The sequence below is a fragment of the Lithobates pipiens genome, unplaced genomic scaffold, assembly GCF_037356315.1.
Source record: "Lithobates pipiens isolate NorthernLeopardFrog02 unplaced genomic scaffold, aLitPip1_a1.2 Scaffold_19, whole genome shotgun sequence".
Lineage (NCBI taxonomy): Eukaryota > Metazoa > Chordata > Amphibia > Anura > Ranidae > Lithobates > Lithobates pipiens.
The window spans coordinates 85,338,382-85,364,760 of NW_027507764.1; the positions used below are offsets into that span (position 1 = coordinate 85,338,382).

At 43.5% G+C, this 26,379-nt stretch overlaps 1 protein-coding gene across 1 annotated transcript in view; it reads left to right on the top strand.

Moving 5' to 3' along the window:
- YME1L1 (YME1 like 1 ATPase) overlaps window positions 1–26,379 on the top strand; it is a 60,498-nt gene that overhangs the window by 24,592 nt on the left and 9,527 nt on the right. Inside the window, exons 8-15 of the mRNA XM_077491028.1 lie at window positions 5,744–5,826; window positions 7,264–7,354; window positions 7,649–7,801; window positions 11,892–12,024; window positions 14,247–14,309; window positions 14,764–14,876; window positions 23,491–23,646; window positions 23,741–23,892. Coding sequence (XP_077347154.1) covers window positions 5,744–5,826; window positions 7,264–7,354; window positions 7,649–7,801; window positions 11,892–12,024; window positions 14,247–14,309; window positions 14,764–14,876; window positions 23,491–23,646; window positions 23,741–23,892 — 944 coding nt within the window. The remainder of the gene's footprint in view (window positions 1–5,743; window positions 5,827–7,263; window positions 7,355–7,648; window positions 7,802–11,891; window positions 12,025–14,246; window positions 14,310–14,763; window positions 14,877–23,490; window positions 23,647–23,740; window positions 23,893–26,379) is intronic.

Sequence of the window (26,379 nt, forward strand, 5' to 3'; positions counted from 1 at the left end):
GATGTCCTAGAGCAATGCCAACTGAGGGGAGGGAGACCCAACAGAATTGGGGCAACATGAGATTAGAGGAGTTATACTGCTGCCTGCAGCACACTATGCCCTAAGGCGATATCCTCATGCCTTTTTATATTTACCTGATGATAAAATCTGGTAAATGTATGGACTGAAGACAGAGTTGAGGCCTTGCGGATTTGAACCGTGGAAGCTTGGTGATGCAACCCCACGAAGCACTAACAGTCCTAGTGGAGTGCACTTTTCATTTGAGGGTGGAATCCTCCCCTTAAACCATAAGCCTGAACAGTTACTTGCTGAATTCATTTTGATGCCGCCTGTCCTCTTTTAGGACCTTCAGGCAAAACAAACAAAATGTCAGTTTTTCGAATCTGAGCAGTCGCCTTTAGGTAGACCTTGACTGCTCTCACCACATCTAGAGAATGTAGTGCTTTTTCTTCCGTAGAACAGGGTTCTGGAAAAAAATGAAGGTAGAACAACATCCTGGTTTAGATAAAAACCTGACACTACCTTCGGGAGAAAGGATGAGGAAGCAATACTACCTTATCCTTGTGAATGATAATATGGCTCTTTACAAGAAGAGCAGCCAACTCTGATGCCCTTCTTGCAGAGTATATGGTTACCAGAAAATCTAGTTTCCTTGTTGAAAGGACCAAGGGAATATGTTGTATTGGCTCAAAAGGGCTGATTCTGTAATGCAGACAGAACTAAATTGAAGTCCCAAGTGTTCAGGGGTGACCTAACTGGGGGATTAAGCCACGTTACCCCCTGAAAAAAAACTAGGAACCAATGCGATGCAAGTGGTTGTTGAAACAATACTGATAAGGCCGAGACCTGGCCTCTGAAAGTACTCAAGGTCTGCTTCTAACCCCATCTGCAGAAAGTCAAGGATTCTACCTATGACATACCTCCTGGGGTTTCAACCCAGGAGACATATGCCTTCCAGACTCTATAAAATGTGATTTCTGGAGGCCAGCTTCCTTGCATTAACCAATGTAGATACCACTGAACTTGACAGCCAACGTTTCTTCGGAATGTGGGTCTCAATAGCCAAACCGTTAAATTTAGTGTTTGTAAGGTAGGATGGAATACAGAACCTTGTGAGAAAAGGTCTGGATGTGGTGGTAGTGTCCATGGGAGCCCCACCGCCGTCCTTATGATCTCTGCATACCAAGATCTCCTGAGCCACGCTAGGGGCCACAAGAATCAACGACTTCCCTTACTGCTTGATCCTGCGAAGAAGTTGTTTTGGACGCAGGCAGAATAGGAGGGAATGCATAAATCGGTGAGAACTGATTCCACGGGAACAGCAAGGAATCTGTTCCGCATGCTAGCAGATCCTTTGTTCTTGACACAAAGTTGTTGATTTCTTTGTTGAACCTGGATTCAAACTGATCTATGCCTGGGTTCCCCCATCTTTGACATATTGTTAGGAAGATATTTGGGTGAAAGAACCGCTCTCCCGGGAACAACTGCCGGCGACTCAAGTAGGCCGCCTGCCAATTTTCTATCCCTAGAGCAATAGGCAAAGTACATTGTTTTCTGCCCAAGATAGGCTATGATTCACCTCTCTCTGGGCCACACAACTTCTTGTACCCCCTTGGTGATTGATATAGGCCAGTGATGGTGAACCTTGGCACCCCAGATGTTTTGGAACTGCATTTCCCATGATGCTCATGCACTCTGCAGTGTAGTTGAGCATCTGGGGTGCCAAGGTTCGCCATCACTGATGTAGGCCATTGCTGTGGCATTGTCTGTCTGATTGGATCCTGACAAGACAATTCTGTAAACTGAATGTTCAGGCCCTCAGGACCAAGTGCTCTGCCCGAATCTCTAGAATGTTAATGGGCAAAGCCATTTATGATCTACTTCTCTTGGACAGTTGCCGCTTCTAGGACTGTTTCTCAACCTAAAAAAGGTTGGTGTATGTTACCACTTTCCAGGTAACTGTAGGAAGGATTTTCCCCTTTGCAGAATTTTGGTTATTAACCACCAACTGAGGCTTCGGCACACCTTTTGGAGTCGGACACATTGGAAAATCTAGACCTTGAACCCTTTTGTTCCAAGCCGATAGGATACTGTTTTGCAGCAGTCTCAAATGAAACGCCATAAGGAACAGCCTCGAATGAAGCCACCATCTTTCCCAACAACCTCCTGCAAATCTGAATAGAAGAATTCATCTTGCTTCCACCAGCTGAATCGGTTCCTTTTTTTTTTTTTTTTTATAGCGCTGATCTTTGCCTGGGGAAAGAATACCCTTATCTGGATGTATCTATGATCAGACCCAAGTATTTTAGCCTCCTTCATGGTTTTAAGGAAGATTTCTCTAGGTTGAGAATCCAACCTTGGTATTCCAGGTAGTTGAATGTGGTGACCATACTTTGGTCTAAGCGGCTACCGACTGGTCTATCAAGAGCAGGTCTAGGTAAACTAATAATCGTTATCTTGGGCCCTTAATCTAGCTAGAGGAGGGGCCAGAAGCTTTGCAAACATTCAAGGTGCAGTAGCTAGACCGAAAAGCAGAGTTACACACTGAAAATAAAGATTTTCTACCTTGAAAAGTAGGTATTACTGGTGAGCGGGGAAATAGGCACGTGGAGGTATACATCCTTGATGTTGATTGATGCCAGAAGTCCTTGTAGGATGGAGATAACTGATTGTATTGACTCCATGCCAAAAAAGAACAGATATTCAGGAATAGATTTTAGATTTTTGAGATCCAGAATGTCCATTCGGGTTTGGCACCGTGAAAAGCAGTTTGAACAAAACCCCCAACCCCTGCTCTTACATGGGGACCACCATGATCACTTTTTGCCAAAAGATGGTCCAATGCTTGAGAGACTTATTTTTTTTCTGGATCCTTAGGAACGTATGATCTGAGAAAACGAGGAGACGGGAACTCTTGGTTTGTACCTTGGAGCTATTGAGGAAGTCCTCCATCTGTCTCGACACCCCCATCTCCTGCCAGACCCTTGAGAACTGCAGAAGTATTCCCCCTACTCAAGTGAGCAGGGGCACCTCCTCATAAGGAGGCTTTAGTGTTTTGTAGGTTTCCTCCCCCCAAGACTTCTTTTGTCCCTGGGGTTGACCCTGAAGATTACCTCTTGAACTTGACGGCGGAGGCCATTGTCACTGCCTGGAGGCTGATGCCCCTGGCACAGGAGAAGGGAGCTTGTTAAAATGAAATACGTTTTTACTCCTTTTCTTGAATGGCAAAGGGGTGCTTTTTTCCACTAGAATTTCGTTGGATGTATTACCCAAATCATCCCCAAACAGCCATTTCACCGCAAAAAGTAACTATCCAGGAGCTTCTTGCATGGCGCTTAGCGAAGGACCCCAAGGCCTGAAGGATAGAATCTCTCATAGCAACTATTGCAAACATAAAGTTGCTACCGTAGTAGCTTGCCAGATCCTGGGCCTGCTGAACAGGATAACTTTAAGCACCTATTTAAAGTGGTCTCTCATCGATTAATCAATTACTGTCAGCGCAGGCTGAGACCTTCAATCTGCCAGGAAAAAAAGTGTCTTTTAGTAGGAATTCCATCTTTTTATCCCTAAGCATTTGAGCATTGTTTGCCGTACAAGTCAAACTTTTTTTATTCAGAGGCTATAGCAGCGTCATTTGCGGCTATACCCCACTTTTAGTGATTTATTTTTTATTTTTTTTTTTTTTTCCTCCATAGTATAAAGTGAGAATTTTTTTTTTTTTTTTTTTTTTAGGAGGGGGAAAAATGCTCATTTGGGTGATCCCACTCGGATACAAAAAAGCTTTTCCAGTAATTAATGGACAGGAACAGCATGCACAGCTTGAGGAGGCTTTAGCCAACCCAACAATCGGTTAAGGGTACATAAGTGTGGAGCAGACCATTCACACCATCGATCTTATAGATTGTGAAGCTGACCCCCCTGCATTTGACCCCTCAGAAGAGGAGTCATCAGTCTCTTCCCAGTCCCCTGAGGGAATTCATCTTCTAGCACCCCCAGTTCCTCAATTTTGAGGGTCCTGGGTAATGAAAGAGAACCTGTCACATTTTGTCCCACACTGGGATGCGATTAAAGCCGCTAACCTTTTTTCCAATCCTATCGTGGCTGAGGGAAAAAAACTTTTAGTAATATACACGGGCTGCAGTGTTGAAAACAGTTGCAAATGTTTCATAGCCCCGATGCTCACTCTGACCAGCCACCCCCTCTCGGGAAGATGCCATTGTAGAGATGAATAGGCTTTCCAGAGTTTGAGGAAAGACCCTTTTAGCCCTTTTTTGGGGGTGTTTCAACCCCCCCCCCCCCCCCTTCTGACCTTAGCCCGATGCACAAAAGCAGAGGCTTCCAGAAGAAATTGCATCCACTGCTTGAGCAATAATCCAGCCGCTGCTATTAATGCTCAGCCTAATGCTATTTGTAAATGTGTCAGGGAATGCCTTTGTCGCCAACCTCTTGCGTGCCCCTTTTTGCTATTGTGTCCCTCAACATCTGTAGCCAGCAAAAATTGAGCTTTTAAGCATAATCCCGCTCTGGACGTTGGAGGACGACAATGCGGTGCCAAGCCCCGCCCCTTCCATCACATTGTGGCCCCCCCTTTCCTTTTCAAAAGAGGGTTTTCCCACTCAAGCACGTGCCTCCGATCCAACGGTGTGTGTGTGCGTGCGTGCGTGGGGGGGGGGGTTCTTGGGTGGTGGTGAGGAGACCTGTAACAAGCCGCCGTGCAGGGACGGTGGAAAAAATGGAGCAGCACCGGTGGGGGATGTTTCGTGGAGGAAAATCTCCCCCCCCCCCAAAAAAAATAAAAATAAAATCTTACCAGAGGTCTGAGCTGCTCGCCGGAGGGAAGCCTGCTGTTTCTGTGACACAGCATGATCTTTGAGGAAAGTATGACAAGGTACGTGCTCTATACAGCCCTCCAGTGGTGACTCCTAGGCATGAGAACACTTTCTCTTTTTAAAGGAGACTTTTTTTTAATATGAAAATGTAAAAATTCCTTAGAAACCTCCACTTACCTTTCCCGCTGCAGGGTTTTCTGTGTTAAAAACCAACAGACCCAATCTTCACCACTCACGGTGGGCTCCATTACAAAACCTTCAGGAACTGGGGACCTTCGGAGAACCCACACTCCTGGACCCGTAAAGCACCACCCCGCCAGTAAAAGCTGAAAAAAACAAAGCTCTGGATCCTGGGGTCCAGCTCTCTAAAAAGAGAAGCGTTACGGGCTAAACCTTGCTTCTTCCGCCACGAGTCCAAGGTATCATTCAATTCAGCCTGAAAAGACACTTTGAATGGATCCGGCAAGGATTGCTCCAGTGGCGCTCAGCACAGCACATCTTTACTCGTGACCAACACCTTAGACGCTGGCGAAAAAACTGATGTAATCTCAGTAGTGGGAGGGGTTATATAGGGAGGCAACTTCCTGTTTAGGGTGTGCCAGTATCCATCACCTGAAGGTGGCCCATAACCCACATAGTAATTACTATGGCTCTGTGTCTCCCGTGATACTTCAAAGAAAAGGATTTTACAGGTAAGCTGCTGTTATTAGATGTTCTAAACTTCTTAAAAATGTTGAAAGGCAAACATGTAATGTTTTCTGCAATCCTCAGTGCTGATGACCATTAACCTGGTGCTCCTATATATTTCAATAAAGATTAGATTATTTATTCCTTTGTTGCATTAACTTGTACCCCCCCCCCCCCCCCTTATCAATTTTTTAGTTTTAAAATAAAACATTTTAATTATATTGCAGTCCGTTTCCGGGCAACGTCTGGCCTTGATTCAGCTGTAGATCCAATTCAGATGAAAAATGTAACTTTTGAGCATGTAAAAGGGGTAAGTATGATTTTGATCTTTGTTGGGGCTCTTTTTTTGGTGGTATTTGATGACCTTTTTATAGTGGGTTTATTTATTTTTTTATTTTTTTTACAGTGTGGGAGGTGCTTTTACCAGGGGGAGGCATGGATCCTGCTTTGCAGGGACACAGGGCCCATGCTTTTCCTACCGACAGAACGGCAATTTGCCTTGTTTACATAGCTGGACCGGCGTTCAGCCTCTGTGCTGGATTATCTGTGATTGCTGGCAGACGTATGGACGCCGGTCCCCGGAGCTGCGGGCAGGAGTTTTTAGGCAAGGCCGCGGCATCCGGCCTCGCCTAAAAACTCCTGCCTGCAGCACCTCAGGGCCGTCGCAGTGGTGGGAAAAAAAATAAAAAATCCTGCCCCCCAGCCCTCCTAACCTGTAAGTTTCAGATCATGTACTAGGTACACAATCCAGCAGTGCCACCTTGTCGCTGTATATTTAAGTTAATAGTCAGTAAGTAGTTAAAGCATAAAAACAACAATCCATTGCAACCAATCAATGTTGTGTAATGGAGTCAATTGTACAAAAGATGTAGTAGGGCCATTAAGTGGCTAAATTTGCATGAATTTTTACTGCATATAAACCATACCCTTGAACTTCTCTTATTTTCTCCCTTTTGGTATGCTAAATATACTATTGAAAGTGTGTTTTTGTGTTATCTGCTCAATGTACAGTAGATTTTGGGTGATATTCTGTTGCTATCATTTTAAAATGCACCTATGATAAAAAATTATAGACCCTTCATTTCTTTGCAAATGGGAAAACGTTACAAAATCTGCAGGGGATCAAATAATTTTCCTCACTTTAAAAGGGGTGAAACCATTGACCCTGCTGTAGATCCAATGAGCTGATGGCTTCCTGTTTATGTCCATGCTGAATAGTTTGCATTTAGTTAGCAGTCTTCCCAGCTGTATCTGTGAACTACAGAACGCCTCTCCTCTGTTATGTAGGTGAGGACAGGTGCAGGTGTATTCCTAATACGCTTCCTGTCCTAGGGTGACAATGTTGTTTCTCCATAGATACAGTAGAGTGAATGAGTGTCACCCTAAAACAGGAAGTTTTTTGTTTTGTTTTTTGGTGGGGGGGATTCCTAGAATAAGAAAACAAATGAAGCTGTCATATTTTTTTTTAAAGACCTGGTAAGCTGCAACTTATTTACATTCCTGGGTTCAGATATGCTTTAAGACTTTGTAGTGTGTGTGTGCTTCTTTTTCTTTTTCTTTTTCTTTTTCTTTTTCTTCTTCTTCCACAAGCACATCTATCATAAATGCTTCAACTTTATCTCTGTCCAGATGTCCTCTTTCATTTTGGGTGATGAGTTCTAAATATAATGGCTGCTAGTTTTCTGAACTATTGGAAAGTTATTTGTGCAGTTAGGGAAAGCTCACTGTGCTTTAATACTATCAACAGGTTGACGAAGCAAAAAATGAACTACAGGAAGTGGTTGATTTCTTGAAAAATCCTCAGAAGTTCACGGTTTTAGGGGGAAAGCTTCCAAAGGGTAAGATCTACTACACGAGGCGATTTGCTTTGATATGCCTCGCGTGCCACCTTTTTGACTGCAGGAGAGTGATTTTAATATTGACCCATTGTATTAATCTAGAAGCCCATTCCCATTTTCATTGTAAGCCCAAATTTACCCAGCTCAGTAGAGCTTGTGCATCGTTAGCATTTTAGTACACATTTACTGAATCTGAAGCATGGATGGGATTTTTCCTTTCTCAAGTCCATAAATTGTAGCTCCTTTGCTTGAGTTGTCCTCATATGCTGTTTTTTTATTTTTCTTCTTCTTCAGGTATTCTGTTAGTTGGACCACCTGGCACAGGGAAAACCCTCCTGGCTCGAGCTGTCGCTGGGGAAGCTGATGTTCCTTTCTATTATGCATCCGGCTCTGAATTTGATGAGATGTTTGTTGGGGTTGGAGCCAGTCGCATTAGGAATTTATTTAGTATGTTGATTTTAGCCTTTTTTTTTTTTTTTTTTTTTCCTCTAATTGTTTACTTTACCTGCCCCTTCTTAATATATGACTGCCCTGAGAGAAATATAGGGCTGTAGTTGCCTTTTGCTTCTGTGCCTGGAGTCACTGTTCTAGGGCAAGTATATAGAGATGAGGACTTCTGTCGTGATATTTTCTGATTTACCTTCTTGTTCATGGTAAATGTTTCTAAATATTGAATTGCGTGGGTCATCGTTCCAACCAGGTAACAAGCATTTACGAAAAAGGGAACTGCGTTGCAAAGGCAGCCCTGTATATGTCTTATGACAAGCATACCAAAGAATGAATACCAATTCCCAACTGCACATTTAAAGCTTAATTATTTTATTTTATATATTTTAATACATGTTTTATGAGCTTATCAGGGTAAAATGAAAAGGTTGTTACATCCACAACCATTACTATGAACAAAGCATGTTCCTCTATAGTGTGTGTGTGTGTGTGTGTGTGTGTGTGCTTGTCTCAATCCAGAGAGCTAAATGTCATTTCTGTCTGCTGCTTCTGACAAGGTTTTCCTGACACCAAGAGAAAAAAAAAGTGACGGAGAGGCAGCTCCAGCACACAGACTTTGACAGCCTCAGCTCTGCTCCTGTATGCTGTGTGAAAGAGAGGGGATGTCAGCTCTCACTGAGCTCTGCATAGTGTGATTTCAGCTCTCTGCCCCCTGCTTTGGAAGCTCAGACCAGTTGTATAAATGATGTACTTTGGCTGTAGAGAAGACTGCAGATAAACAGGAACAACTTATGTAGGAGGATTTTTTTTATTTTTTTTTCATCTTTGTATCACCTTTGTTTCATCTTTGTATCACCTGAGGCCAGTCACTTCACTTTGCTTCTGTAAGGGTTTACAACCACTTTAAGTAGAGGAATTTCCTCATGGGTGAAGTATGGTAATATCTGAAACTGAAGCGGGTTAAAGGAAAGAGTGGGTACGATAGTTGAAAGAGAGGGAGGGTACAGCATGCAGAACGGAGAACTGGATAAAAGGAAAGGAAAAATTTGTTGAATAGAAAAAGTGGCAAAAAGTGTTTTGAATTTGACAATAAATAATCGGACTAGGTAGGATGTACCAAGTCTCAGACCTGTTGAAAGTAGTCTCTGCGTTCCACTGTGTTCATAAATGTAGCCCAATATTACCACCTTAGGCTGGGTTCACACTTATGTGATGGCAGGCATGCATGTGATTCGCACCATATTGCTCTGTACATCACATGTGATGTCTGTGCGATGCAAATTCAGCCATACAGTTTGTACAGCTGAAATCGCATCACTTTTGCATCAAAATGGTGCAGGGCTTTATTTTTTTCAGTCCGCAATTTTAGTCCTTGTATAGGCTCCTAAATAGCATCCAAGTTGGAAGGAAGTCGCCAGGCAAAGTTGAAGGCTAAGGTCTACAACTTTGCTATTGCTGCAGTGTGAACCGAGCCTAAATATGGGTGTAGCATGTTTAGAAAGGTGAACTTGTACTTTAAATTTTTAAATCTTCTCTAGCTTTTTTTTTTTTCCCCCATGTGTTAACATTCAGCATTTGTATTGTCTTTGAATAGTTTTCAAATTTTTTTCAACTCTCCTTACAATTGCTTATAATTTTTATTTTTTTATGTTTTATTTCTTTTTTTTAAGGGGGGAAAAAAAAGAACATTTTTAGTACACCACCATTGTCCATCACACTACTTTGTTACCATGGTCGTAAATGCCATACACATAAACTGCTTTTATGTTGTAATAAACAAAAAAAATACTCTACCCAACACTTGGATGGCGTGGGGCAGGGTTTTCCCTTCTTCTCTTGCAGAAAATTTTCTTTGGGTGGTGTTGGATAAGCTTTGATTCCCTGTCAGGTCTTCAAATCGCCGCCCCCTCCACCTTGGAACAGTTGTGACAGGTCATAAGCTTGGCTAAATCTGAGCTTTCTTTTCTCAGGTTTTCTAGAGTGTGTGTATGCGTGTTCCTTTACACCCTATTGGAATCTCAAACTGGTGACCCCCCCGCTGTTGGGAACTTAGAAATCCCATGAGGCATTGTAAGGCTGACAGTTACAAGCATGACTCCCACAGGCAGAGATGTGATGGGAATTGTAGTTTTGCAACAGCTGGAGGGCTGCCAGTTTGAGACCCCTGCTTTACTGCCTGTATGTCTCTAGTTGAGCAATACTTCGATTGGCAGGTGTTTTGAAGACCAAGCAGGGGACCAAAGCCTATCCTACACCACAAAAACTAGTTTTCTTACATTTTTTTTTTTTTTCGTTCTTTAACCACTTGCCGCCCGCCCTATAGACAATTGACAGTGGCAAAGTGGTTTCATAATCCTGATCGGACGTCATATGACGTGATCAGGCTTATGAGCCGCTGCGCGCCCCCGGAGGCGCGCATCGCGGCGATCGTTGTTGCGGGGTGTCAGTCTGACACCCGGCAACTACGACTACTACGATCTCGGTAAAGAGTCTCCGACGGAGACTCTTTACCACGTGGTCAGCCGTGTCCAATCACGGCTGATCAGTGTAAATAGGAAGAGCCGGTGATCGGCTTTTCCTCACTCGCATCTGTCAGACGCGAGTAGAGGAGAGCTGATCGGCTGCTCCTCTGACAGGGGGGGGTCTGTGCTGATCGATTATCAGCACAGCCCCCCCGAGGATGCCCACACTGGACCACAAGGGACGCCACCAGACCACCAGGGATGCCCAGAAAAAGGTAATCCTCCCTAGACCACCAGGGATACCAGTCCGCACAATGGATGCCAATCAGTGCCCACAATGGGCATCACTGATTGGCATCCATTAGTACAGTATAACACCAATGCCGCCTGTGAGTGCCCACCTGTGCTGCCTGTGAGTGCCCACCTGTGCCGCCTCATCAGTGCCACTTCATTGGTGCCCATCAGTGTAGCCCCATCAGTGTAGCCCCATCAGTGCCCATCAGTGTAGGAGAAAACATACTTATTTACAAAGTTTTGAAACTGAAACAAAGACTTTTTTTTTTTTTTTTTCAAAATTTTCGGTATTTTTTATTTGTAGCGCAAAAAAAAAAAAAAACGTAGAGGTGATCAAATACCACCAAAAGAAAGCTCTATTTGTGGGAAAAAAATGATACAAATTTCATTTGGGTACAGTGTAGCATGACCGCGCAATTGTCATTCAAAATGCGACAGCGCTGAAAGCTCAAAATTGGTCTGGGCAGGAAGGTGTTTAAGTGCCCTGTATTGAAGTGGTTAAATTAATGAGACTGACTTGACCATAAGCAAAGCTTTGTTGAAGGAGAAGTACAGCTAAAGCTTGTTTGACTGTACTTCTGTGGATCACAGGAGAGCAGTTTGTCCTGCATTCCTATGACCTGTTTTAAGCAGACCGTGGTCTGAAGCCTGCTGACATGACGGAGCCGATCCGGGAAAGACTGCAACCATATGGTCGGGATCTGCCCACATGCCAGGAGCGGCACTCGGCTCAGCCACGGAGAGACTGATCCCCATGCTTCTGCCCCTCCACAGCCCATCGCTCCAGTGAACGCAGGGGGTGCAGAGCAGTGACCCAGTGACTTACTAGAGAACTGAGCAATCGGCAGTGTTTGATCGCTCAGTTCTTAGCCTTAAAGCTGGCGGGGGACAGATGCATCATTGGAGCAATGCTAGTATGGTTCCTATACTTCTCTTAAGGCAAAAAGCAAGCTCAGTTTCAAACGCTGACCCTGATTTACTGCAACTGGAGGGCATGTTGAAAGCTATCCTCTCTCTTGGTGAATGAGGTAAAATTAAAATTTAATTGAAAATAGTACCAAATCATAGAAAAACATGATTATTGGATAATTAAAGTAAACACAACTTCATGCACTAAGCTAAGTGAAAACAGATTTTTGCAAGGAGAACATTCACTTTGATAGTGAATATGCTTTACGACATTGGTACATGGCCCCAGAGTGTGCCAAAAATGGTGTAACTATTTATTTAACACTGTGTGTGGTTCTTTATATACATTGTATTAAGTATATCTAAGTACACAGCAGCTGCAAATGAAGGGAATATACTAATTTTAAGTACATTTTTATTAACAGGAGAAGCTAAGGGTAATGCACCCTGTGTTATATTTATTGATGAGTTGGATTCAGTTGGAGGTAAAAGGATTGAGTCTCCCATGCACCCATACTCCAGACAGACAATAAACCAACTGCTAGCAGAAATGGATGGGTAAGCTTATCAGTATTTATTTGTACATATGTTTTTATGGCTGTCTGATCATAACTGAATGTAAGAAGTATTTGCACGCTTTTATTTCTTTATAAGAACAATAGTGATAGTACAATGCATGGTTAAACGCCACTGTGATCAATGAGGTGAAATGATATTCAGTAAACAACGGCTATTCCTTCCCAGATGCTCAGCCTTGGATGTCCTCCCACACATCCATGTAGCATAGCTCAATCAAAAAAAGTGTACATGCTGTAGAGCCAATTAAGACACCATGCAGACCGTGGGATTGATTTACTGAAACTGGAGAGAGCAAACTCTAGTGCAGCTCTGCATAGAAACCAATTGGATTCCAGGCTTTTTTTTTTGTCAAAGCTTAACCACTTTCAGACCGGACCATTTTGCTGGCTTAAGACCAGACCACTTTTTGCGATTCGGCACTACGTCGATTTAACTGACAATTGCGCAGTCGTTCGTCATGGCTTCCAAACAAAATTGGCGTCCTGTTGTGTGTTCCCCCCCCCCCCCCCCCCCCACAAATAGAGCTTTCTTTTAGGTGGTATTTGATCACTCCTGCGGTTTTTTTATTTTTTGCGCTATAAACATAAAAAGAGCGATTTTGAAAAAAACACGTTATTTTTTTTGCTATAATATATATTTATATTATATTATTAGTGTGTGTGGTTTTTTTTTTTGTTTTTTTTTTTTTTTTTTTTTCCTCCAGTTTAGGCCGATACGTATTCTTCTACATATTTTTGGTAAAAAAAAATCGCAATAAGAAATTTGATTGGTTTGTGCAAAATTTATAGCGTTTAAAGAAATAGGGGATAGTTTTATGGCTTTTTTTTTTTTTTTTTTTTTTTTTTAATACTAGTAATGGCGGTGATCAGCAATTTATTATTTGAAAAAATTTTTTTGCAACATTATGGCGGACACATCGGACAGGGGCATGGCTGTGTTAGTGAACAGAGATCAGTGTCACTTGTTGCTAGGCATAACGGGAAGATGCAGTTTACTTCCGCATCTCCCCGTGAGACGATCGTGGGTATCCCCGCAGCGTTTGAGTCTGCAGGACCCGCGACTGAACTCATGGAGTTCCCGACCGGCACATGCGATGACACGGGGACATTTCAAATGGACATAGCTGTACGCCAATTTGCCCCTGCCATTCTGCCGACGTATATCATCTGCCGGTGGGGAAGTGGTTAATTAAACCAGCTGAAGTTAGCAGCTGACTAGCTATTATGCACAGTTGCACCAGATTTTGCACTCTCCAGTTTTAGTAAATCAACCCCAGTGTCTTTAGAAGAAATTCCAAACTCCTAAAACTAGAGCACCAAGGCAAGAGTGCTATCCACTTGTTTCTCAACGTACACAGGGGTACATTAAATCAGTTGTATACCCACACAGAGGTAAGACAAAGGCATAATAAGTTAGTATGCAGCACATACTAGCTCATTATGAAATGCTCACCTTAGAACAAGGCCTCTGCATCTGATCCCCGCCCACGTCAAGGCAGCTGACATGTTCCCTCAGCGTTTCTTCCAGGTTCGTGGCTCCATTTCTGTAGCCGGAGACACGATTACATCAGTCCCATGCATGCGCGTGGGAGTCTTCTTCCTTCAGCCGGGCCTTCACAGTGCATGAGCCGCTGATGTCAGCGGCTGCATGCAAAGTGAATATCTCCTAAACCGTACAGGTTTAGGAGATGCTCACTTTACCTACAGGTAAGCCTTATTACAGGCTTACCTGTAGGTTAAAAAAAAAGTATACAACCACTTTAAGTACACTTGGGCATAGCCCCCACCTCTAGGTGGCACAATGAATTTGTAAGACCTCTGTATAGTTGTTGCCAGTTTTTATCTTTATTCTGTTTTAGTAGCTGTCAAGGTTCAGCAGAAAGGAACAACCCATATATACAAAAGGAGTAAGGTCTCATTTAGGGCCTGTTGGTGGGCTTGTCAATGCCATCAGTTTGCTATCTACTAAGGACATTTCTGAGATCATTTTAGAATTGATTGACTCTGGCATCTGACCATCTGATCTGCAGTTGACATGCTTAAAGGGGGTTTTGCATTCTCATAACTTTGTACGGGAACTCAAAACAGTGATCTAGAAAACCCCTTTTAATAAAAAGTACGCACATGCTTGGTGATTTTGCTGTTGTATTATCTCCACTGACTTTTCCCTTTTTTTTTTTTTTTCTCCCCCCTCCTTTATAGCTTTAAGCCGAATGAAGGAGTTATAATCATTGGAGCAACAAATTTCCCTGAAGCCTTGGATAGGTATGAATGAAGTAGATGTTTTGATAAATTTGATCAAATTTATATAGCTTTAAATACGGAATCTAAAACTGCAGTATAACTTTTGTACTAGAAATCTGATACGTAGCCAACATCTATGTCTACGTCGGCCAGGAGACAGTCATTTTGCTCTGATGGTTTTTCACATGTTGTGTCGTGTTGGCTGTAGACTTAAAGCAGACTAAATCTAGCAAAAAAAAAAAAAAGTACTTATTGCATCTATAGTTCAAAAACGAATTATTTCTAGACAATGCCTGCGTTGAATGAATAGGGCAATGTAGATTCCCGACATCTGTAAAATGCACAGGAGTTACATCATCAGTGTCCTGCACTCAGTGAATAATCATGTATATCAGGGTATCAGTTTATCACTAATAGTTTGTATTTGTTGTTTTAGAACATGTTTTAAGGCTTTCATTGTGTTTCATTTTTCTAGTGCATTGGTGAGACCTGGACGCTTTGACATGCAAGTCACAGTTCCCTTGCCTGATGTGAAGGGTCGCTCGGAGATTATCAGATGGTACCTCAACAAAATCAAATATGATGAGTGTAAGTTTACTTATTTCATACTTTAATTTTGTGGTGTTATGGGAGTTACTAAGCCGATCATAGACTTCAAATCTCAGTGGGTTCAGCAGGCGCCGGCTGAGATTCAAACCATGTATGGGCAGGCTGATTGTACTAAAGTCAATCCATTGATCTACTTGGGTACTACCAGCATGTCGTATTGTCGACATGCAATTATTTGCAATGGCTATAGCCGCTAGCGATAATCAGTGTTCTCCCGACAGGGATGGGCTCCCCACGCCCCTCCTGCTGAGAGAACATGATGGCTCCATGGTAGGGATTCCCCCATCAACACTGAGTGTGCAGGTTGCAGGAAAGAAATTAGTATCTATGATTGAATGAATGAAGGGGAGCCAATCAGCAAGTCCAGCAGACCCGATGTCCGCCAGCCACCCGTGATCATTCCAGGGAGAGGCAGAGCGGTGGTCTGCCTATGTAAACAAGGCAGATTGTTGTTCTGACGGGAGAAGATAGAGATCTTGTGTTCCTGCTAAGCAAGAACATCGATCTGTCGTCACACAGCAAGCAGCAGCTAGGCAAACTGTTACCCCTTTGATCGCTCCTAATGTTAACCCCTTCCCTGCCAGTGCCGCTGTAGTATTGTCACTGGTTCCCAAAAAAGTGTCAGGTGTCCGATTTGTCCGCCGCAATCCCGGTAAACGCTGATCGCTGCCATTACCAGTAAAAAAAATAAAAACAAAATATCCCATCAATATAGGCGTGTTGGGATTTTTTATTTTTTTACCAAAAATATGTAGCAGAATACATGTTGGTCTAAATTTTGATGAAGAAATTTTTTATTTAATTTATTGGATGCGTTTATAGCAGAAAGTAAGAAATATATATTTTCCTCAGTCGTCTTCCAGGACAGCCCTTGAGAGGGCTCAGTCTCATCGCCACAGGAAACACATTGCCACAGTTCAAAATGTGGTCCCTCTTGTCCCTGGAACATGTTGCTAGGAACCAGGAGAGGGACTTCATCTGTCAGGGGTTGCCTGAAGGGAGTGGAGACTGCACAGGTGGACTGGGTCCTATCCGCCGTCTTCAGTGAAGTTCCTACCTTTATGCTTTTGGGGCTCGGGTACCGTCCAGTATGATAGGAGCAGACCCGTTGCCCCCCCCCTCCTTCCAGTTCTGAGGTGTGCCAGTGGCAGAGTGATGCAGATTCCCCCAGGAGTGGTGTAGGTGGATTCGCCCATACCAGCTCCTTGCTGCAATTGGGTGGGGGCCAGAGACGGCGCTGTGGAACTATGTCATCACTGTGCGCTGAGAGTTCTGCTTCTGGGTCTCCACGGGCACAAGGAGGAAGGGGAAAGCCCAGGCTGGGCCTACTATTCCTGCGTCCGGAATACCGGACTAGCGGCGGGATCCGGAGCGGGGGGGGGGGGAGATAATGGCGACAAATCCCCAGGGCACTCCAGCAGATGATTTTTTTTTTTTTACAGGCTAAGGAGGCTCCAAGGGAAGACAAGTCAGGCTGCAAAAAGTGCCCTAATTGTTACAAAGCTTTATGCAGACCTTGTATTGCAGGCTTGCTAAAATCAGAGGCAGACTCTCCCTTGGCTAAATTCCTTAGCTTCTTTAAAGATGATATGGCATCAACCTTTAAATCTCTCAGGGAGTTTATTCGCAAATGTAAACACGTCTGCTTCCACCAGTAGAGCAGCTGCGATTCCCTCTTCACCAGGCCTTACAACACCCAGCTCCGGGCAGCCCCGTGGAGTCAGGGAGCATAGCCCCACGTTAGCCCTGAATCCTCTGATGCTGACTCAGACCAGGGCAAGGATCAGGCTGTAGCTAACAAAGCCGCAAAAGTTGTCCCTTGAGGAAGTGGACAAGCTGTTAAACGCTATTTATGATGCACTGGAAATTTGATGAGGAAGAAGTTCAATTGTCCAAAACACGCCTGTCCCCTTTACAGGAGACTTGGTCTTCGGCCTTGCATTAGATGCTGCCTTAGAACTGCGGTTAAAAAGAAAACTTTCCCCACTAAAAAGAAAAACTTTCAAAGGAAGTGTTTTCATCCTTCAAAAGAACCCTCAAAAACAAGAGAAGGACTTCAAACCCAAAAAGCACTGGACGTGGCAAAAAGGAAAAGGGGGTATGCTTTTTAACCACCCCAGTGACATCAGAGTACCTGTGGGAGGAAGACTAGAAAAATTTCTCTTGAAGTGGGAAAGGATAACCTCAAATGAGTTTGTTTTAAACATCATAATAAAACGATGTAATGCGCTAGAATTTTCACAGCGATCCACCCTCAAAAAAAGGCAAAAGGCCAGGGCCTTACTATTACCAATAGGGGAGATAGTGGATCAAGAGATATTGACACCAGTCCCTATTCAGGAACAGGGGGACTGTTTTTTTACGCGCACATCTTTGTGGTTTAAAAAATAAAAATAAAATAAAACTCGGAAGTTCAGATTAATCCTGAACCTTCGACCCCTGAACCTCTCCATCCGATACAAAAGATTTTGTTTGGAGTCCATTTACTCAATAAGGAATCTTCTCCAAAAAGAGGTGTTTATGGCTACCCTGGATTTAAGGGAGGCCTATCTGCATATCCCAATAAGGAAGGAGTGCCAGAAATGTATTCGTATGGCGATTCAGATAGACACCAAAGTTTCACTTTCAGTGCAGAGCATTTCCCTTTGGACTGTTGTCCTCCCTGCGCTTTTTTTTTTTAAATTTAACAAAGCTTCTCGGGGAAGCACTAGTTCCGTTGAGACTTCAGTCATTGATCATTCTGTATCTAGACGACTTGCTCCTCCTGGCCCACTCGGAGAAACAACTTTGTCAGGATTTAGAGTTAACACAACTCAGCCTGAGTTAGCTGGGGTGGATAATCAGATTGAAAAAGTCAAAAACAACCACAATAGAATATTCTGTATTTGGGCTAAAAGATCCTGTCTGTAGATCAAAGGATAGTCTTGCCGGAGGAAAAAATATTGAATCTGAAGAAAAGGACATCCTTTTCTTCAAACCAGCACCAAATGTACAGCGAGAGAGAGGTGATATCAGCATTAGGTCTTATGACAGCAGCAATTCCGGCCTTGCAATGGGCTAGGTTCCACCAAAGAGACCTTCAGAAATTTAAGTTGGAACAGTTAAGACAAGGATCTGGAAGAACATGTATTGATCCCTACCAAAGTAAAACGTTCCCTCTGGTGGTGGAAGGACATGAAAAATTTAAGCAAAGGGGTACTCTGGGTCTTGCCTATCACATCCACACTCACTACGGATGCGAGCAGTTGGGGGATCCCATTTCAATTCATGTTGGGCTCAGGGTAGATTGCCGCCAGAGGAGAAACAATTATTTTCCAATTGGAAGCAACTAACAGCTATTCTCAGAGCCCTACTAGCGTTTCAGGACATAATACAAGGTCACCATCTACATGTCCGCTCAGACAATATGATGGCAGTAGCCTATATAAACAAGCAGGGAGGCACCAGAAGTCCTTGGCTAATGTTGGTGGCCAAGCACATATTTTAGTGGGCAGAATCCATCTCTGCAATACACCTGAAAGGGGAGTAGAACAGTACTGCAGACTTCTTGAGTCGACAACTAGTTTCGAATCGAGAGCGGTCTCTGCACCCGGACATTTTCAACCACATAGCAGCTTACTGGGGGAAACCAGAAGTGGACCTATTTGCAAACAGAATGCAAAAGTTCCCAGTTAATTTATGCCCAGGAGATCAACCCTTGGCAGTAGACACCTTACAGAATCCCTGGACCTTCAACTTGGCCTATGCGTTACTACCGCTTCATCTCATCCCGAGAGTTCTAGTGACGTTTCTAGCGGAAGAAACGGGTTTAATCCTAGTTTCACCATTTTGGCCCAAGAGGTCATGGTTCACAACTTTACTACAGTTGACAGACCAGCCTCCTCTGAGGCTTCCCTGCAGACAAGATCTCCTGTCACAGGGACCTCTCTTACATCCGCAAATAGCCATGCTGAACCTTTCAGCATCGTTACTGAGGAAGAAATTGAGGAGTAAAGGCCTAGTCGAGTTATTCAGACCTTACTACAGAGTCGAAAACCAGCCACCCGAACTATTTATAGAAAAGTCTGGAGGAAGTTGAATAGCCGAGTTGAGGTAAACAAGGATACAACAAACATCCTACAGTTTCTCCTAGAAGGGATAGACAAAGGGATTAACTCCTAGTACTATTAACGTTCAGAGAGCAGCCTTAAGTGTGTACCTAGAGAAACGATCACAGGAAGATCCCCCTCATCGCTAGGTTCTGTAAGGCAATTGCTAGACACAAATCGTTGAGTTAATATAACTTCATCCTAGGACCTATCGATTGTCCTCGGGGCCTTTTTGGGGGCCACCATTTGAACCTATCTCAGAGGCCTCTCTAAGACTGATCACATTTAAAACCGTGCTCCTCGTGGCAATCACTTCAGCTCGTAGGGTTAGTGAAATCCAAGCTCTTTCCATTAGAGAGCCATTCCTTCAGATTCTTGAGGACAGAGTCATCCTAAAGATGGACCCTGGGTTCTTGCCAAAGGTGGCATCTAGGTTTCATAGGTTGCAAGATATTGTCCTGCCTTCATTCTGTCAGAACACCTCAAACGAAAAAGAGGAACAATTTAATTTACTAGATGTGAGGTGGGGTATTCTAGAGTACTTAAGGGTAACCAAACCATTTAGAATTAGATTCACTTTTTAACCTCTTTTTCTGGATAACATAAGGGACAAAAGGCTGCAGAAGGGTATAGAACAATAACCTGGGGGCGTTAAAGCCCACTCCACAAGGGCACTCTCGGCATCCTGGGCAGAAAGAGCTTGTGCCACTCCAGAGCAAATATGTAAAGCAGCCACATGGTCAAGATTCTCCACCTTTTTACAAGGCATTATCAACTGGACTTGGAAGGTCCTCCAAGCCGTGGCCACCCCCCCGATCTGGGGATCCTCTCAAGGGCTGTCCTGGAAGACTGGGGAAAACCGGAGTTAGACTTACTGGAAACTCCTTTTCCAGTGGTCTTCCAGGACAGCATGATCCCACCCTTGAATTGCATTGATGTATTAATGATATTACCTGTTATGGTTATTTTTCAGTTCCATCTTTCTGTTCTTGGTAAATGACTGGCCAGGGACTTAAGGGACCGCCTTTTTAATGTGTTTCCTGTGGCGATGGGAGGGACTCCATCTCTCAAGGGCTGTCCTGGAAGACCACTGGAAAAGGAGTTACCGGTAAGTAACGGTAAGTAGCGGAGGTGATCAAATACCACCAAAAGAAATCTCTATTTGTGGGAATTTTTTATTTTATTTTGGTACACGGTCACACGACCGCACAATTGTAAGTTAAAGTAACGCAGTGCCGTATTGCAAAAAATGGCCTGGTCATTAAGGGGTTAAGTCCTTTTTAGAAGTTTCAGGAAATGAGCAATGTCAGGTATAAAAAGTTAGGTGTAAGATGTAGTCACAGTAGCTTAACCACTTAAGGACCGGAAGATTTTCCCCCTTAATGACCAGGCCATTTTTTGCAATATGGCACTGCCTCGCTTTAATTGACAATTGCGTGGTTGTGCGACGCTGTACGCAAACAATTGATGTCCTTTTTTTTTTTTTCTTTTTTTTTTTTCTTTCTTTTTTTTTTTTTTTTGTTGAGTGACTGCGACATTGCCGCGGACCAATTGGACACCTAACTGACATTTTTGACACTTTTGGGAACTAGTGACATTAATGCAGTGATCAGTGCTAAAAATATGCACTGGTGTACTAATGACACTGGCAGGGAATGGGTTAACCTCAGGGGTGACCAAGGGGTTAAATGTGTTCCTTCAGTGTGTTTACTAACTGTATGGGGGACTGTGTGACTGGGGAAACGCACAGATCTGTCTTCCTGCATAGCAGAAAGACAGGATCTGTGCGATCTCCCCTGTCAGAATGGAGATTTGCCTTGTTTACACAGGCAGATCCCTGTTCTGTCACTGTGGGGAATGATCGTAGGTGGCTGATGGACATAGAGTCCGCCCTAATTGCGAATTGTCTTCCCCTGTTGGCCATGTGGGCACGTGTGGCCACAAATCGCTGTGTATAAGCCAATGTACAATGACGGCGATTCGCGGGAACCAGCCACATTGCCGTAGTATAACTGCGGCGGCTGGTCCTTAAAGCGGAGGTCCACCCTAAAATGGACCTCCGCTCATCGGAACCCCCCCCCCCCCCCCCTCCGGCGCCACAATCGGCACCTTTCAGGGGGGAGGGGGGTAGTAGGGAACCGGGAAATGAAGCCGAAAGGCTCCATTTCCTGATTCCCATACCAAAGATGGCGGCGGGACCCGGCAGCCGAGCGAGCGATCGGCTTCGGGTGCCGACATCGCGGGCGCGCTGGACAGGTAAGTGTCACTATTTAAAAGTCAGCAGCTGCAGTATTTGTAGCTGCTGGCTTTTAAAAAAAAAAAAAAAAAAAAACGCGGAGTCCCGGTGGACTCCCGCTTTAAGTAGTTAAAGTGGTTGTAAATGATCATCTTGTAAATCAACTCATTCAGTTTAAAAAAGAAACGAAATAGGTATAAAAAAGGTATTTTATAATTTTGTGTGTGTTTGTGATCACATTCCCTCTGTTCTCAGCGCTTAAGAGCTGGGGGGAGGAGAAGCAACAGCACACTGAGCTTCTCAGTGGATGGCTGTGCAGCGGAGGCATGTTAGGACAAGTCTGATCATTGGAGGGGGGCACACTGAGTTCCCAGCACAGCTGGACAACTGACCACAGTTTGCTTTCTTGCTTAGTGTGGTCAGTTTTTAAAGGTGAGGTCAGTCTTTAAAGGAAAGGTGAAGGACTGGCGGGGACACCAGGGATTTCACATGAAGGTAGCAATACAAAGAAAACGGCGTACTTTCTCATACAAGTACATGGTACAGCAGGAATATGAAGTGTTGGGTTAACAAAAGCTGTGAAATCATGTTTCTGAATTGTGTTCAGACTTGTAAAACAGACTATCAATGATTTCTGTAAGACTGTGAAAGTTGTAAAAAATGTTCTTTTATTACTATTTTTTATTTTTTTTTATCTTGATGCATTAAGATAAAAGCCTATGTACTTCAGATCCCCTAAAACTTGCCTGAGCCAGTCTTTTCCAGCGATGTTGCAGGCATGTCTAAGATGCCCGGGACTCCCCTCCTCATTGGCTGAGACAGCAGTGCTGTGCGATTGGCTCAATTGTCAATCCAAATTCATTCAGCCAATCAGAGAGAGAGGGCGGGCCATGACTCTGTGTCTGAATGGACACAGGGAGCTGTGAGATGGCTCAGTTTCCCCCATAGTAAGCTGCTTGCTTTGGAGGCACTCAACAGGGAGGGGCCAGGAGCATACAAGAGGATCCGGTCTGCTGTGTGCAAAACGAACTGCATAGATGAGGTAAGTATTAACAGGTTTGCTATTTAAAAAAATGGGGGAAAAAAAGGCATTACATTCACTTTAAACTGCAATATGAACCTTGATCAGAGCTCCATCTCCTGTCTAAAAACAGTAAATGTAAATGTTTTGATGCAGTATTTCACATATACCTCTCTGAAAGCAAATAAAATGTTGGTTAAAGCTGAACTCCTGGCATGAAGCTATATACAGTACATGGTAGATGTTATCTGCCAAATTTGTTCAGCTTTACACAGCCCTGCCAGCCTGGGGACTTGATCTTTCTCTAGTTTAGCTGAGCAATAAATCTAGGTCACCTTCCCACCCCAGCCTATGACTGGACAGGTTACCCCTGTGCCTACTCTGCTCTCCTATCGGCATGCTTCTTATCAGCACACATGCACTGCAGAAGGCCTGCTTGGCCTCCTAGGGCTATCCCTTCCTTTTCCAGCCTGAGTGCTGGGAATTACATGAGGCGGTTTCCAAGACAAGGCAAGGTATACAAAATTGCTACATTTTTAAAATGATTTTCATTATTTTTAATGAATAAATAACTGAATTTATATTTTTTGTCTTCTTTTGTCTGGAGTTTAGCTTTAAATTATTTTATTATTCTACAGGATTTATATAGCACTATCAGTTTAGACAGCGGTTTTTACAATATAAAAGGGATATAGTACAGATGCAATAAAATATAAGCGAGTTAAGAGGGCCCTGATCATTAGAGCTTACAGTCTAATAGGGTGGGGCAGGTGGTACAAAAGATTGTAACTGTGGGGGATGAGCTGATGGAAGTGGTAAAAGATTAGCTGGAGGTGTGATTTAGTTTTTCAGGGATCGCCTGAAGGCAACTAGAGTAGGAGATAGCAGGACAGGTTGCGGTAGAGAGTTCCAAGAGGCTCTGGAGACATCCTGGAGATGAGCATGGGAGGAGGAGACAAGGGAGCTTGAGAGTAGGAGGTCTTGAAAGGAAGGTTTGGGTGATATTTGGAGATAAGATTGGTGATGTAGCTCAGGGCAGAGTTGTCAAAAGCTTTGTATGTTGTAGTTAGTAATTTTAGTTCACTGGTCTCCAACATATACTGTCTTTTTAAACAGTTAACTATTTTAAGCATGCTGTTGCAATGCCAAAACATATATCATGTGTTTTTTTTCAAACTGGATTGCAAAAGTGGACTTACACTTTAATACATGCTGCTAAAATCCACTAACCCTCTTTTATTTGTACAGCGATTGAAGCCGAAATAATAGCCCGCGGCACTGTGGGATTCTCAGGAGCAGAGCTGGAGAATTTGGTTAACCAGGCCGCCTTAAAAGCTGCTCTGGACGGGAAAGACATGGTTACCATGTGGGAACTAGAGTTTGCCAAGGACAAGATTCTTATGGGTAAGCCTTAGTTGTATCACTGCATGGGTAGTCATGCTGCAGTATTGTCAAATGCCATCAATACTTTATTTATATTTTACATCTTTTACTTAAGGACCTGAGAGAAGAAGTGTAGAAATTGATGACAAGAATAAAACCATCACTGCTTACCATGAATCCGGCCATGCTATTATTGCGTATTATACCAAAGATGCAATGCCTATTAACAAAGCGACAATCATGCCTCGGGGGCCAACTCTTGGTCATGTGAGTCAGTAGATTGTAAATGTTAATGTCGTTTCACTCTGTTTGCTTTGTTAAAGTGTGGCCTGAAGGTCACCATATTTTCATTAACTCTTCTTTATGTTTATGACAATATGGAGGTAGTCTAATCTCCTAGGGCGGGGGTACTGAATAAAGATTCATGGGAGACCAGTCGGTGTAATTTTCTTCCAGCAGAGGACTGAGTGAGTGTTATATTGATGCTATGACTCGGATCCTTCACATCACAGCCTCCCCGTATACGTCACAATTGTTTTTCTTTGCCCTTGCAGAGACCTGTGGTTTTCTAGTGCAGAAAAACGCAGATCTCTGCACAAGTGTGAACAAGCCCTTACATCAGTGTCCTCAGTCCCCCTACTTCACATCACAGACCCAACCCCCCCCATCAGACTCCCAAATCGCAGCCTCCCATCAAAGTCCTCAATATTAGAGTGTCAGACTGTCCTTTTCATAACATCACTGCACTCCCCCCCCTCCCCACATTGCCCTACCTTTTTCGCACAAGCGGTGTACACGACAGGTCCAGACAAAGGGTGGTACTTTTCATGTTTAAAGGCGGGTGATTGGTTGCGAGGCAGCGGGGCGGTCCCAGCAACCAATCGCCTGCTTTTGTAACTTGAACTGTCCCACCCTTTGTCTGGACTGGCCATGCTTCCCAGCTTGTGTGGGGAGGGGGCAGGAGAGGAAGGGGGTGTGCTGCGTTGATGAAAGGGACAGACCTGCCATGTCTCATGTAATCAAGGATGATGGCAGCAGGCGAGCTGGCAGTGGGGGAAAGACCACTAAGGCAAATGTTTTTCTGGATAGGACTGTTACTGGGTCTGGGTTCAGACCATTGTCGGCCATTTATTGATGCCTGTCCTAGGATGATGCAAGACAAAAATTTAAAGCTGGAGTTCAGACAACAACTAAACCTTCAATTAAAATATATTCTTCAGTAGCAACAAAGTATATAGTTCTATTTTGTGTACTCCTAATGCTTTTGCAAACCCAGGTATTACTTTAATTGTACACGGAAGGCCGCGCTTATGGAATAGGTCACAGTCAAACAGGGATATATGTGAATGCCTGTGTCTCCCCCAGGCTCTATTGATAATGTATTACTAGTTTCAATTTTTATAAGGTATAACAATGTAGAGAATACATATATAAGAAATACATATATAAAAATATATTAAAATTGGACCTGTTTATATTAATCGCTATGAGGTTGCTGCCTCCCTAAGAGCACAATCTGCAAACCAGATTATGTTTAAAATTGAATAGTAATGATGGGCTAATGGCGCTACCTCAAACCTTATGTTACCTTTTATCTTCCCTATAGGTTCTGTGCAACCCAATATGTGTTTGCTATAATGTCCCAATTTTTTGTGTTTATGTCCAACTAATTTTTTGTTTGGTTGAATTTGGGTTAACAAAAAATTAGTTGGACATAAACACAAAAAATTGGGACATTATAGCAAACACATATTGGGTTGCACAGAACCTATAGGGAAGATAAAAGGTAACACAAGGTTTGAGGTAGCGCCATTAGCCCATCATTACTATCCAGGTATTACTTTATAACACAATGCAGTCATTTAAAATATACTTTACTGTAGTTTAAGGGATTGCAAATGTCTGAATTGAAAAGTGAACAAAGCATATCCTTCTATATTGTGTACTTGCCTTGAACCAAAGCTTCTACTGTGATCTAAATCGCTTCTTCCAGTCTATGCTACACCAAACAATCCTGGGAGATGGCACCCCTACCCCGTCAGCATAAAGCAAATTATTGACAACCTCAGATGTGCATGTCTCCTTATGGGACTGTAGGGGGGGTTTCCGTTTCCTCCACTCAGATCTCAGATTACACGCAGCTCCCTGCTTTATGCTGTGTGGTGTGTGACATAAATTCCTCGCCCCCTGCCTTCTAGAGCTGAGAAATGCTGTGTAAAATGTGTGTTTTAGAAGACTGTGGAGCGATAGCTTGCTGCAGATAAACTGATACAACTTATGTAGAACTTGTTTCATATCCGTGTATCACCTTGAGGTCAATCATTTCAGTGGGTGTATGTAAGGGTTTACAATAACTTCAACTGGGCGGAGTTTGTAATTTTTATCAGCACCATCTTGTAAACTAACATTCTGCTATTCAAATTCTTAAAGCAGTGTTCCATCCATAAAAAAAAGTTTACATTGCTGTGCAGCAAATGATATAACGGGGAACATTTTGGAGATTTTTTTTTTTTTTTTTGACTTGCCTTTTATTCCCTTTTGCTATATGGTCCCTTCCGAAAGACTGCTGCATCGCGGACGCCAATTGCCGGGAGGCCGTCCCTGGACGTCCTCCTGTTTACTTCCGTGAGCGCGCATCGGGGAAGTTATGTGCTGGCCGTGTCCCTTGGACACAGCCAGTCACAGATCACTGTAAATGGCCAATACAGCGGCCGTTTACAGCGTGATCAGCATGTCCAATGTGAGGTGATCTCA